The sequence below is a fragment of the Ranitomeya imitator genome, chromosome 1 (assembly GCF_032444005.1).
Source record: "Ranitomeya imitator isolate aRanImi1 chromosome 1, aRanImi1.pri, whole genome shotgun sequence".
In the NCBI taxonomy this organism is placed as follows: domain Eukaryota; kingdom Metazoa; phylum Chordata; class Amphibia; order Anura; family Dendrobatidae; genus Ranitomeya; species Ranitomeya imitator.
In genome coordinates this window covers 1,106,993,751-1,107,008,561 of record NC_091282.1, presented here as the reverse complement: position 1 = coordinate 1,107,008,561, position 14,811 = coordinate 1,106,993,751, and the positions used below count along the sequence as shown (strand labels likewise).

The window sequence follows — 14,811 nt, the reverse complement described above, 5'->3', positions numbered from 1 at the left end:
TGCTGCAAGGGAGCGCCTGGTAAGTGTAATGGGTTTTTTTTTAATGTTTTCTGATGGGGCCATGCATACCAGGATGGGGATGGGGTGGGGCCAATTATAAGGATGGGGTCATGCATACCAGGACCAGGGTTGGGGGAAATAATACCAGAATAGGGATGGGGCCCTGCATACCAGGATAGGGATGAGGAGCCATGTATACCAGGATAGGGATGAGGAGGCCATGTATACCAGGATAGGGATGAGGAGCCATGCATACCAGGATAGGCATGAGGAGCCATGCATATCAGGATAGGGCTGAGGAGGCCATGTATACCAGGATAGGGATGAGGAGCCATGCATACCAGGATAGGGATGAGGAGCCATGCATATCAGGATAGGGCTGAGGGGGCCATGTATACCAGGATGGGGATGAGGAGGCCATGTATACCAGGATAGGGATGAGGAGCCATGCATACCAGGATGGGGATGAGGAGCCATGCATACCAGGATAGGGATGAGGGGCCATGTATACCAGGATAGGGATGAGGAGGCCATGTATTCCAGGATAGGGATGAGGAGCCATGCATACCAGGATGGGAATGAGGAGCCATGCATACCAGGATAGGGATGAGGAGCCATGCATACCAGGATAGGGATGAGGAGCCATGCATACCAGGATAGGGCTGAGGAGCCATGAATACCAGGATAGGGCTGAGGAGCCATGAATACCAGGATAGGGATGAGGAGGCCATGCATACCAGGATGGGATGAGGAGCCATGCATACTAGGATAAGGATGAGGAGCCATGCATACCAGGATAGGGATGAGGGGGCCATGTACACCAGGATAGGGATGAGGAGGCCATGTATACCAGGATGGGGATGAGGGGGCCATGCATACCAGGATAGGGATGAGGAGGCCATGTATACCAGGATAGGGATGAGGGGGCCATGCATACCAGGATAGGGATGAGGGGGCCATGCATACCAGGATAGGGATGAGGAGCCATGCATACCAGGATAGGGATGAGGAGCCGTGCATACCAGGATAGGGATGAGGAGCCAATTATAAGGATGGGGCCATGCATACCAGAATGGGGATGGGGTGGGGGCCAATTATAAGGATGGGGCCCTGCATACCAGGATAGGGATGGGGCCATGCATACCAGGATAGGGATGAGGAGCCATGCATACAAGGATAGGGATGAGGAGGCCATGTATACCAGGATAGGGATGAGGGGGCCATGTATACCAGGATAGGGATGAGGGGGCCATGTATACCAGGATAGGGATGTGGAGCCATGCATACTAGGACGAGATGGGGACCCTGCATACTATGAAAGGCATGGGTCCATGCATGCTAGTATAGGGATGAGGGTGATAATTCCTGCCAGGATGGGGATGAGGAGGCCATGCAGACCAGGATGGGGATGAGAGGACCATATATATCAGGATAGGTGACATTAGTACAGAATTGACCACATTTTTTGCTTCATTTTTTTTCCTAATTTACTCCTCTAAAACCTAGGTGCGTATTATGGTCCGGTGCGTCTTATAGTCTGAAAAACACAGTAACGTAAAGAGCCATCTATTCCCTGCACTGCTGTAGTTGATTGACAGGTCGTATGTAGACATGCCCTGGCATTTCAGAGACAAACATACCGGGCTGCAATTATGCATCCAGTCTCTTACTCATGCCACCATTGGTTTGGACAGCATGAATCTAGTGACGGATCCTGATTAAGTAAATTTATTTCAAGACAGAATTAAGGAGTTATTCCCAAAATACTAAGTTCTCCCCTACACGTTTTATAGAGAATAACATACTGATCATGGAGGGTCCGAATGCTAGGACTCCCAGCAATCCTAATACAGGGGCTCTGGAACCCAGAAACCAGGAATGCAGACCCCTTCTTGGAGTGGAGGTGCACATACTGGACCAACGAATAGGGCAGAGATCGAGCATGTGCACCTCCACTCCATTAAAGAAAGGTTGTGAATTCCTGATTTTGGGTTCCAGAGCCCTTTCTCTATATCATTATGGATCAGATAATTTATTATCAATGGTTAGTGGATAACTTTCTTTTGTGACTAACCCTTTAGGAATGCTAGTGGTGAAATACCTATTTTTTTTATTAATATTGGTCACATATTCATAGGCAAGTATTGTTGTATGAGAGAGGAGATCTGACACAATGTGCAATAATACTACAATGTGTTATGATGCAGAAAAACATTACAGTAGTGTAAGATGAAGCTTGGTAACTTCAGCAATACACAGATTTCACATTAGATGGCGCCACAGGATCATGATATACAGGTCCTTCTCAAAAAATTAGCATATAGTGTTAAATTTCATTATTTACCATAATGTAATGATTACAATTAAACTTTCATATATTATAGATTCATTATCCACCAACTGAAATTTGTCAGGTCTTTTATTGTTTTAATACTGATGATTTTGGCATACAACTCCTGATAACCCAAAAAACCTGTCTCAATAAATTAGCATATTTCACCCATCCAATCAAATAAAAGTATTTTTTAATAACAAACAAAAAAACAACAAATAATAATGTTCAGTTATGCACTCAATACTTGGTCGGGAATCCTTTGGCAGAAATGACTGCTTCAATGCGGCGTGGCATGGAGGCAATCAGCCTGTGACACTGCTGAGATGTTATGGAGGCCCAGGATGCTTCAATAGCGGCCTTAAGCTCATCCAGAGTGTTGGGTCTTGCGTCTCTCAACTTTCTCTTCACAATATCCCACAGATTCTCTATGGGGTTCAGGTCAGGAGAGTTGGCAGGCCAATTGAGCACAGTAATACCATGGTCAGTAAACCATTTACCAGTGGTTTTGGCACTGTGAGCAGGTGCCAGGTCGTGCTGAAAAATGAAATCTTCATCTCCATAAAGCATTTCAGCCGATGGAAGCATGAAGTGCTCCAAAATCTCCTGATAGCTAGCTGCATTGACCCTGCCCTTGATGAAACACAGTGGACCAACACCAGCAGCTGACATGGCACCCCACACCATCACTGACTGTGGGTACTTGACACTGGACTTCAGGCATTTTGGCATTTCCTTCTCCACAGTCTTCCTCCAGACTCTGGCACCTTGATTTCCGAATGACATGCAAAATTTGCTTTCATCAGAAAAAAGTACTTGGGACCACTTAGCAACAGTCCAGTGCTGCTTCGCTGTAGCCCAGGTCAGGCGCCTCTGCTGCTGTTTATGGTTCAAAAGTGGCTTTACCTGGGGAATGCGGCACCTGTAGCCCATTTCCTGCACACGCCTGTGCACGGTGGCTCTGGATGTTTCCACACCAGACTCAGTCCACTGCTTCCTCAGGTTCCCCAAGGTCTGGAATCGGTCCTTCTCCACAATCTTCCTCAGGGTCCGGTCTCCTCTTCTCGTTGTACAGCGTTTTCTGCCACATTGTTTCCTTCCAACAGACTTACCATTGAGGTGCCTTGATACAGCACTCTGGGAACAGCCTATTTGTTGAGAAATTTCTTTCTGGGTCTTACCTTCTTGCTTGAGGGTGCCATTGATGGCCTTCTTGACATCTGTCAGGTCGCTAGTCTTACCCATGATGGGGGTTTTGAGTAATGAACCCGGCAGGGAGTTTATAAAAGCCTCAGGTATCTTTTGCATGTGTTTAGAGTTAATTAGTTGATTCAGAAGATTAGGGTAATAGGTCGTTTAGAGAACCTTTTCTTGATATGCTAATTTATTGAGACAGGTTTTTTGGGTTATCAGGAGTTGTATGCCAAAATCATCAGTATTAAAAACAATAAAAGACCTGACAAATTTCAGTTGGTGGATAATGAATCTATAATATATGAAAGTTTAATTGTAATCATTACATTATGGTAAATAATTGAATTTAACACTATATGCTAATTTTTTGAGAAGGACCTGTATGCCAGTAATACAGTAATCACATGCCATGCTGCCATCTGCTATTTCTGATTTTCTAAAAACTAGTTTAACATGACAGCTGGATATCACATTTGTCACATGAGCAATTATTCAATACTGTAAAAAACTAGAATATAGAATAATAGAGTATTCTCCACAGTCCAGGGGTGTCAAACTGCATTCCTCGAGGGCTGCAAACATGTCATGTTTTCAGGATTTCCTTGTACTGCACAGGTGATAATTTAATCACCAACTCATTATTTGTTTAGGTGATTAAATTATCACCTGTGCAGTACAAGGAAATCCTGAAAACATGACCTGTTTGCAGCCCTCGAGGAATGCAGTTTGACACCCCTGCTCCACACAATGCCAGGAGGTAAAGCGTGTGAGCGTGCCTAGGATGTCCACACTAGCAGGTGATTAATATTTGTGTTCATTTCATACATTATTTCTTCAGTCCTGTGTTCTCGGTAACCCTCACTGTATGGCTTACTGCGTTGTCATATTCTGGCATCAGATTAGCCCAACTACTATGTATTCTTCAATGTATCGAATTCTTGTGCACCTATTAATAGTGGCCTATTGGCGCAGTTTCTGTCCATCATATTATATTTGCACTTTGTGGAGTGAGTCTCCCTCCTCTGCTTATTGGAACTTTGTAACAGATTTTTTTTTTTTGCCGTTTCTTTTGTATAGATTTTATCAAAGGCATTCATATTATAATAAATCATTGTGCATTTTTGTGATTTTTTTTTGGATGCTCTGGAGTTTTTTGTAGGCTTATATGCATTTGGTCTTTTCTTACTTCGCAGTATATAGTTGTTCATATATGATATATTTAGGCTACAATTGATATGGTCAGTATAAGGCCACGTTCACACTAGCAGTATTTGGTCAGTATTTTACCTCAGTATATGTAAGCCAAAACCAGGAGTGGGTGATAAATACAGAAGTGGTGATGTGTTTCTATTATACTTTTCCTCTGATTGTCCCACTCCTGATTTTGGCTTAGAAATACTGAGGTAAAATACTGACTAAATACTGAGGTAAAATACTGACCAAATACTGACTGTGTGAACGTGGCCTAATAGTATTATCCTATTGCTACAGCTGTGCAACCAATTTTGTACCTACCCTGAAGGTATGTGTTGTGTTGGGTCGTGAGAACTGCTCCATTACCACCGTTCTCTCACGCAGGGGTCGCCGTCCCGTGGTGTCAGGTACGGCACTGGATACCCGGCTGTGTGGTTGCTTTGCTCTGTTCTGTTGGATGCAAAATAAACCATTAGAGATTTCCTGTAACAGAAAGAAACAAACATAACTAAAGTTCATGTAAAGTTTGGTAACACCGAGCATATGACCAGACTAGCAGCCTAAGGCCTCTTTCACACTTCCGTCGTTTGGCATCCGTCGCAATCTGTCATTTTGGGCAAAAAACGGATCCTGCAAATGTGCTCGCAGGAAGCGTTTTTTGCCCATAGACTTGTATTAGCGACGGATCGCGACGGATGGCCACACATCGCATCTGTCGTGCGACGGATCCGTCGTGTTTTGGTGGACCATCATCACAAAAAAACGTTCAAGTGAACGTTTCTTTGTCCGTCGCGTCTACCATTTTCTACCGCGCATGCACGGCCCAAACTCTGTCATTGTGATCCCTTGCATATATCGACAACACAAGAACCAAAAAAACACCATACTCTTCTGATCAAGCTTGAAGATAAGGGCTTTCAATGGGTTCTACTAAGACACCAGATAATAGACAGATCGAGTAGTTTTAAGTGCAGTATATATCGTGTATTTACTATACAGGTCGATTACTGCAAAAATTATTGCTAAAACATAGCACCTTATATTGATCTCCTTTGTACCATAATTTTCCTCCTAAAGCTATGCACATATTTTGCAAAAATCAACAAAAAAAATCACTATATTGTATATCCACAAGATGTGAGCACAGCATTAATGATGTTATTGATATTGATAAATACTATATTGCCAGTCAGAACTTCTCTCTACTGCGGTGCATGTGAAAAAAGGCTTCTGCCTCCAATCATTGTAAAAGAAATCACTCACGTTGTACGCTTGAATACAATTTCTGATATTTCTTCAACGTGTTATAGCACAGAGCACACTTTGCCACTCCTTGGGGTGCTCATTGGGTGACGGCAGGTTGATATCTAGCCTGCAGCGCAGATAAAGAATGAGGACTGGAAGAAACTTGTTCTGCTAGAACACAATTGACAGCTAGAGATGAGCGAACCTGAACTTAAAAGTTTGCGGTTCGTACCGGATAAGTGTCCGGTGCTAAATTCTAAACACGTACTTCTCCCAGAAGTAGAAGTAGAAGTTTAATGTTCGGCATTCCTGGGGAAGTCTAGGAGAAGGAGAAAGAGAAGAAGAGAGAGAAAGAAAGAAAGAAAGAAAGAAAGAGAGAAAGAGAGAAAGAAAGAAAGAAAGAGAGAAAGAGAGAAAGAGAGAAAGAAAGAAAGAAAGAAAGGAAGAAAGAAAGAGAAAAGAAAAGAAGAGAGAGAGAAAGAGTGAGAAAGAAAGAGAGAGAGAAAAAAAGAGAGAGAGAAAGAAAGAGAGGGAAAGAAAGAGAGAGAAAGAAAGAAAGAAAGAAAGAAAGAAAGAAAGAAAGAAAGAAAGAAAGAAAGAAAGAAAGAAAGAAAGAAAGAAAGAAAGAAATTTCCAGCTCCACAGTTTCGGTGCTCATTGTTTTCAATGGGGTCTGGGTTCCGGTTCAAGTTTGGGTACAGTTCTGGTATCAAAACTGAACTTTGGACTAAAGTTCAGGTGGGGTACCAGAACCTGAACTTCCACAAGTCCGCTCATCCTTACTGACAGGGTTAACTCTCTGTAATGGCACTGAAGGAATAAACAGAAGTTGTATCCCAGCATGCATTGTGAAAGCTGCAGGTGTGGTTGAGCTGATGGTCTGCTCCCTGACATTTTAAGGGGCTAACTGTATTTTATATTCATGCATGTTGTCATGGGTAACACCCACTGGGGCAGCAGTTTAGCCTAGGCAGTGTTAACTGTAATGGCCGGCCAAGTTTGGGGAGGGAAAACTGAGAGCTAGTGCCAAGTTCAGGAAGTGAAAGTTCATTGGAGAACAGTAGTGTGAAGTGACAACAGCAGTCGCACGCAATAGGATGCTAGGGACAACATGGACCTAATACTCGGGGCAGTGGATTGTCAAAAATACCCTTCCATGTGATTCCATCTGCCAGCCTAGGGAACCTCAAGATGGATGTCGGGGCCTTTGGGTGCACTCAGAGTACAAGGGGAGATGAACTCAAACTGCAAGAGGTGGGAGGTGATGCAATCTGAGTGTACTGCTACTGGTGAAGAAGAATTCCTAGTGCTAGAGAAGTTAGCAAGACAGGTGCACTATCCATACCGAGAGCCAGGGCTAAATTTACGTCCGGTACCTGTGAGAAAGACGACAACCCGTTGGGCCTTATCCTATATGCCTGTTTGTACAGACTGCCAATTGTCAAGTAAAAGTTTGATTGGTTTAAGAACCCTGTGTCCCCTGGATCGATTGCGGCCAAAGTTCCAGAAGAGGAAAACGTGGAGCCTGTGGAGGCCTGCGGGCTAGAAGTACGGTGAGTGTGATGCACCCCACACACAGCAGCGCACTGGGACGGGCACACGTGTTGTCCGTATACTGCCAGTGCGAGTAGGAGCAGCAGCTCTCCCACGACTACCTTTTTTGGGTAATTTACAATGCCGCCATTTTTTTTTGTAGGTAAAGACATGTATATCAAATAAAACTATTAGAACAAGAGAAATTGTAATCGTACAGCAGAATGCCGAGATCCGGGCACTGATAATTGCTGATCCACTGTTTCCAATGAGCTAATAGGTGGTAATTTACTCCTGATGGCCTGGATGGATGGTGAAGATAGCCTGTCTAGTCCAGTGTGTCTGAAATAGAAAATAAAACAATTACTTGGGATTTAAAGCAAACTCTTCACAAACAACAGGTCTGTAATAATCATAATCTGCGGGTACTATGATTGCAGCATATTTTTTTAAGATGTAGTTAAACATATACATGAACACTCTCTATATATAATCTAATGGTTTATTGGTTAGACTTAACCCCTTCCCGACCTCCGCCGTACTATTACTGCGGAGGTCGGGTCCCTTGCTTCAATGTGGGCTCTGGCGCTGTTCAAAACAGCTGACATGTGCCCGCAATAGCAGCAGGTGAAATCGCGATTCACACGCCGCTATTAACCAGTTCAATGCCGCTGTCAAAAACTGAGACCTCTATGGTTACTGATGCCGGCCTGCTGTGAGCGCCACCCTGTGGTTGGCGCTCATAGCAGGCCTGCAATTCAGCTACATAGCAGTGATCTGATGATCGCTGCTATGTAGCAGAGCCGATCGAGTTGTGCCAGCTTCTAGCCTCCCATGGAGGCTATTGAAGCATGGCAAAAGTAAAAAAAAAATGTTTTAAAAAATATGAAAAAAATAAAAAAAATAAAAGTTTAAATCACCCCCCTTTCGCCCCATTCAAAATAAAACAATAAAAAAAAAATCAAACCTACACATATTTGGTATTGCTGCGTTCAGAATCACCTGGTCTATCAATAAAAAAAAGGATTAACCTGATCGCTAGTAGTGGCGTAGTGAGAAAGAAAATTAAAAATGCTAGAATTACGTTTTTTTGGTCGCCGTGACATTGCATTAAAATGTAATAACGGGTGATCAAAAGAATGTATCTGCACCAAAATGGTATCATTAAAAACGCCAGCTCAGCAGACAAAAAATAAGCCCTCACCCGACCCCAGATCACGAAAAATGGAGACGCTACGGGTATTGGAAAATGGCACAATTTTTTTTTTAGCAAAGTTTGGAATTTGTTTTTACCACTTAGATAAAATGTAACCTAGACATGTTTGGTGTCTATGAGCTCGTACTGACCTGGAGAATCATAATGTCAGGTCAGTTTTAGCATTTACTGAACCCCGTTTTCTAGTAGCCGACATGCTAAAACCAATGATGTGTGGCACATTTGGCATGTGCCATTCATTTGAATGGGTCTACGTTGTCATGGTCTGTATGGAAGTTCTTGTCTAGTGCTTCAGGGGTTAATGCTGTTGGCCTCTCTCTCGCTGTGGGAGGGCTTTAAAAAGCCTCTTTTGGGCTCTGTCCTTTGTCAGTGATACTTTTTTCCTTGGCTGAGTTACTGACCCCGGGTATCTGTGGATACTGTTTGCTTTTGAATGCTCGCTTGTGCATGATCTGGTCTGTTAACGTTTCTGAGTGTTGGCGTCTGATTCTGTGCCTCCTATATCTCTCTGTTTGACCCTTGCTACGTCCCTGATTTTCCGTCGTATCGCTTCCGCCTGGTACCTCGCTGCTCTCTCTGGTTCTGACCCTGGCTAGTTGTTGACCACGTCTTTGTCCTTTTCCTCCGATAACTGCGCAGTCCTCTGGTCTTACCCATGCCTGTCTGACACCTCTTTTGGCTTCCTTAGCCAGTGTTCCTAACCCCGGAGCTCCGGAGAGCAGATCCGCCCCCAGCCAGTACCCCGGCGGTCACGTGCTTCAGGTCTTGTACATCTGTTGCAAGTCTCACCACCGCAGCCGCACCACATCTCTAGAATCTCCGAGCTCTGCCAGCTCAGCTCAGGACACGCGCACTGACTCAGGTGGTAAGTACAGTGCGCTGTCCCTGATATAGGTGTGTCAGTGTCTCCAGTACGTGAGTAAACTGTCACTACACGTACCGGAGACACTGACGTGTGAAACCGGCCTAACATGCAGATATGGGGTTAATTTTCAGGTTAATAGCGTTCTACAGATGCGCAGCCATCGCACTAAAGGCCTGACTGCCAGGAGAAAATTAAGTTTATTCTTCCCATCAGCTTCCGGCTTTCAGTCATAGAGGTGCGGCCGACGCGGCTTCAGTCACCGCAGCTGTAACCGCGCCCCGGCACTGAACCTGATGCATAAGTACAGAAGCTACTGTATTCTCCGTCTACGTGCGAGTAGGCAGAGACTATGATCAGCGAATGGGGAGAAGCTGCCGAGGACCTGCTGTTTAGCAGCTTTTAAAGGATGCTTTTTTTCTGAAACGCTGAAGTATTTCAGAGACAAATATACCATATACTACCATATACTATATACTAGTGGGAATAACTGAGACATGGTTAGATGAAAGCTATGACTGGGCAGTTAACTTACAGGGTTACAGTCTGTTTAGAAAGGATCGTAAAAATCGGAGAGGAGGAGGGGTTTGTCTCTATGTAAAGTCTTGTCTAAAGTCCACTTTAAGGGAGGATATTAGCGAAGGAAATGAGGATGTCGAGTCCATATGGGTCGAAATTCATGGTGGGAAAAATGGTAACAAAATTCTCATTGGGGTCTGTTACAAACCCCCAAATATAACAGAAACCATGGAAAGTCTACTTCTAAAGCAGATAGATGAAGCTGCAACCCATAATGAGGTCCTGGTTATGGGGGACTTTAACTACCCGGATATTAACTGGGAAAGTGAAACCTGTGAAACCCATAAAGGCAACAGGTTTCTGCTAATAACCAAGAAAAATTATCTTTCACAATTGGTGCAGAATCCAACCAGAGGAGCAGCACTTTTAGACCTAATACTATCTAATAGACCTGACAGAATAACAAATCTGCAGGTGGTTGGGCATCTAGGAAATAGCGACCACAATATTGTACAGTTTCACCTGTCTTTCACTAGGGGGACTTGTCAGGGAGTCACAAAAACACTGAACTTTAGGAAGGCAAAGTTTGACCAGCTTAGAGATGCCCTTAATCTGGTAGACTGGGACAATATCCTCAGAAATAAGAATACAGATAATAAATGGGAAATGTTTAAGAACATCCTAAATAGGCAGTGTAAGCGGTTTATACCTTGTGGGAATAAAAGGACTAGAAATAGGAAAAACCCAATGTGGCTAAACAAAGAAGTAAGACAGGCAATTAACAGTAAAAAGAAAGCATTTGCACTACTAAAGCAGGATGGCACCACTGAAGCTCTAAAAAACTATAGGGAGAAAAATACTTTATCTAAAAAACTAATTAAAGCTGCCAAAAAGGAAACAGAGAAGCACATTGCTAAGGAGAGTAAAACTAATCCCAAACTGTTCTTCAACTATATCAATAGTAAAAGAATAAAAACTGAAAATGTAGGCCCCTTAAAAAATAGTGAGGAAAGAATGGTTGTAGATGACGAGGAAAAAGCTAACATATTAAACACCTTCTTCTCCACGGTATTCACGGTGGAAAATGAAATGCTAGGTGAAATCCCAAGAAACAATGAAAACCCTATATTAAGGGTCACCAATCTAACCCAAGAAGAGGTGCGAAATCGGCTAAATAAGATTAAAATAGATAAATCTCCGGGTCCGGATGGCATACACCCACGAGTACTAAGGGAACTAAGTAATGTAATAGATAAACCATTATTTCTTATTTTTAGGGACTCTATAGCGACAGGGTCTGTTCCGCAGGACTGGCGCATAGCAAATGTGGTGCCAATATTCAAAAAGGGCTCTAAAAGTGAACCTGGAAATTATAGGCCAGTAAGTCTAACCTCTATTGTTGGTAAAATATTTGAAGGGTTTCTGAGGGATGTTATTCTGGATTATCTCAATGAGAATAACTGTTTAACTCCATATCAGCATGGGTTTATGAGAAATCGCTCCTGTCAAACCAATCTAATCAGTTTTTATGAAGAGGTAAGCTATAGGCTGGACCACGGTGAGTCATTGGACATGGTATATCTCGATTTTTCCAAAGCGTTTGATACCGTGCCGCACAAGAGGTTGGTACACAAAATGAGAATGCTTGGTCTGGGGGAAAATGTGTGTAAATGGGTTAGTAACTGGCTTAGTGATAGAAAGCAGAGGGTGGTTATAAATGGTATAGTCTCTAACTGGGTCGCTGTGACCAGTGGGGTACCGCAGGGGTCAGTATTGGGACCTGTTCTCTTCAACATATTCATTAATGATCTGGTAGAAGGTTTACACAGTAAAATATCGATATTTGCAGATGATACAAAACTATGTAAAGCAGTTAATACAAGAGAAGATAGTATTCTGCTACAGATGGATCTGAATAAGTTGGAAACTTGGGCTGAAAGGTGGCAGATGAGGTTTAACAATGATAAATGTAAGGTTATACACATGGGAAGAAGGAATCAATATCACCATTACACACTGAATGGGAAACCACTGGGTAAATCTGACAGGGAGAAGGACTTGGGGATCCTAGTTAATGATAAACTTACCTGGAGCAGCCAGTGCCAGGCAGCAGCTGCCAAGGCAAACAGGATCATGGGGTGCATTAAAAGAGGTCTGGATACACATGATGAGAGCATGATACTGCCTCTGTACAAATCCCTAGTTAGACCGCACATGGAGTACTGTGTCCAGTTTTGGGCACCGGTGCTCATGAAGGATATAATGGAACTAGAGAGAGTACAAAGGAGGGCAACAAAATTAATAAAGGGGATGGGAGAACTACAATACCCAGATAGATTAGCGAAATTAGGATTATTTAGTCTAGAAAAAAGACGACTGAGGGGCGATCTAATAACCATGTATAAGTATATAAGGGGACAATACAAATATCTCGCTGAGGATCTGTTTATACCAAGGAAGGTGACGGGCACAAGGGGGCATTCTTTGCGTCTGGAGGAGAGAAGGTTTTTCCACCAACATAGAAGAGGATTCTTTACTGTTAGGGCAGTGAGAATCTGGAATTGCTTGCCTGAGGAGGTGGTGATGGCGAACTCAGTCGAGGGGTTCAAGAGAGGCCTGGATGTCTTCCTGGAGCAGAACAATATTGTATCATACAATTATTAGGTTCTGTAGAAGGACGTAGATCTGGGGATTTATTATGATGGAATATAGGCTGAACTGGATGGACAAATGTCTTTTTTCGGCCTTACTAACTATGTTACTATGTTACCATGCTGAGAGCATACAGCCAGTGTCGGATAAATGCTACATGCTAAAGTGGTTAGTGCATGGGCGGACATACCACCTGTTCAACCTGTGCAACCGCACATGGGCCCAGAGCGGGAGGGGGCCCCCAACGGGCATACAATACAGTGAATGTGAATGACAGCCGGCGGTAGTATTACTGCTAACAGGAGAAGCAGGGGGGCCCGCTCTGCTGCACGCATGTGATGTGACAGTTAAACGGGCCCCCCTCCTCACCTGCTAGCATATACTATGCTGCTGTCCAGCCGGCTGTCACTGCTATGGTCTGCGGTGAGGTGACGGGTGGCAGATGCTGGACCAGGAAGAGAGGAGGGATCGGGAGGGCCTCTCAGTCACAGTGAGTCACTGAAGCTTGCTCAGGACCTGTGATGAGGTCACAGGAGGGGAGGAGTCAGGACTCACATGATCAGGGGCCTCCGTGTATTGCAGGACTCTGCTGTGCTGTCATGGTACTAGACGGTAAGCTTATGTGTAATGTCAGGAGTTGTTTACAGTGTGGATGTAGCAGAGCCGTGTGTGTGTACGAGGTGTACAGAGCAGAGCCATGTGTGTGTATGAGGTGTATGGAGCGGAGCCGTGTGTGTGTATGAGATGTACGGAGCGGAGCCGTGTGTGTGTGTATGAGGTGTACAGAGTGGAGCCGTGTGTGTATCAGGTGTACAGAGCAGAGCCATGTGTGTGTATGAGGTGTATGGAGCGGAGCCGTGTGTGTGTATGAGATGTACGGAGCGGAGCTGTGTGTGTGTGTATGAGGTGTACAGAGTGGAGCCGTGTGTGTATCAGGTGTACAGAGCAGAGCCATGTGTGTGTATGAGGTGTATGGAGCGGAGCCGTGTGTGTGTGTGTGTATGAGGTGTACGGAGCGGAGCCGTGTGTGTGTGTATGAGGTGTATGGAGCGGAGCCGTGTGTGTATCAGGTGTACAGAGCAGAGCCATGTGTGTGTATGAGGTGTATGGAGCGGAGCCATGTGTGTGTGTGTGTGTATGAGGTGTACGGAGCGGAGCCGTGTGTGTGTGTATGAGGTGTACGGAGCGGAGCCGTGTGTGTGTGTATGAGGTGTACGGAGCAGAGCCATGTGTGTATGAGGTGTACGGAGCAGAGCCATGTGTGTGTATGAGGTGTACAGAGCGGAGCCGTGTGTATATGAGGTGTACGGAGTGGAGCCGCGTGTGTGTATGAGGTGTGCGGAGCGGAACCGTGTGTGTGAATGAGTTGTACGGAGCGGAGCCGTGTGTGTATGAGGTGTACGAAGCGGAGCCGTGTGTGCGTATGAGGTGTACGGAGCGAAGCCGTGTGTCTGTATAAGGTGTCTGAAACGGAGCCATTTGTGTGTATGAGTTGTACAGAGCGGAGCCGTGTGTGTGTGTATGAGGTGTACAGAGCGGAGCTGTGTATGCAAGGTGTACGGAGCAGAGCCACGTGTGTAGGAGTAAATATGTGTGGCCATTATACAGTATGTAGTATCATGTGGGGCCATCATACAGTATGTAGCATCATGTGTGGCCATTATACAGTATGCAGCATCATGTGTGGCCATTATACAGTATGTAGCATCATGTGTGACCATCATACAGTATGTAGTATCATGTGTGGCCATTATACAGTATGGAGCATCATGTGTGGCCATTATACAGTATGGAGCATCATGTGTGGTCATTAAACAGTATGCAGCATCATGTGTGGCCACTGTACAGTGTGGAGCACTGTGTGGCCATTATACAATATGGAGCATCATGTGTGGCCATTATACAGTATGGAGCATCATGTGTGGCCATTATACAATATGGAGCATCATGTGTGGCCATTATACAGTATGGAGCATCATGTGTGGCCATTATACAGTATGGAGCATCATGTGTGGCCATTATACAATACTAGATTGTGGCCCGATTCTAACGCATCGGGTATTC

At 44.4% G+C, this 14,811-nt stretch overlaps 1 protein-coding gene across 2 annotated transcripts in view; it reads right to left on the bottom strand.

Moving 5' to 3' along the window:
- The window catches only part of FAM149A (family with sequence similarity 149 member A), a 257,211-nt gene that overhangs the window by 14,756 nt on the left and 227,644 nt on the right, over positions 1-14,811 (bottom strand). For both annotated transcript variants that reach the window (XM_069744361.1, XM_069744362.1), the window contains exons 11-12: positions 7,717-7,840; positions 5,042-5,170 (exon numbers count right to left, since the gene is read on the bottom strand). In XM_069744361.1, coding sequence (XP_069600462.1) covers positions 5,042-5,170; positions 7,717-7,840 — 253 coding nt within the window. The remainder of the gene's footprint in view (positions 1-5,041; positions 5,171-7,716; positions 7,841-14,811) is intronic.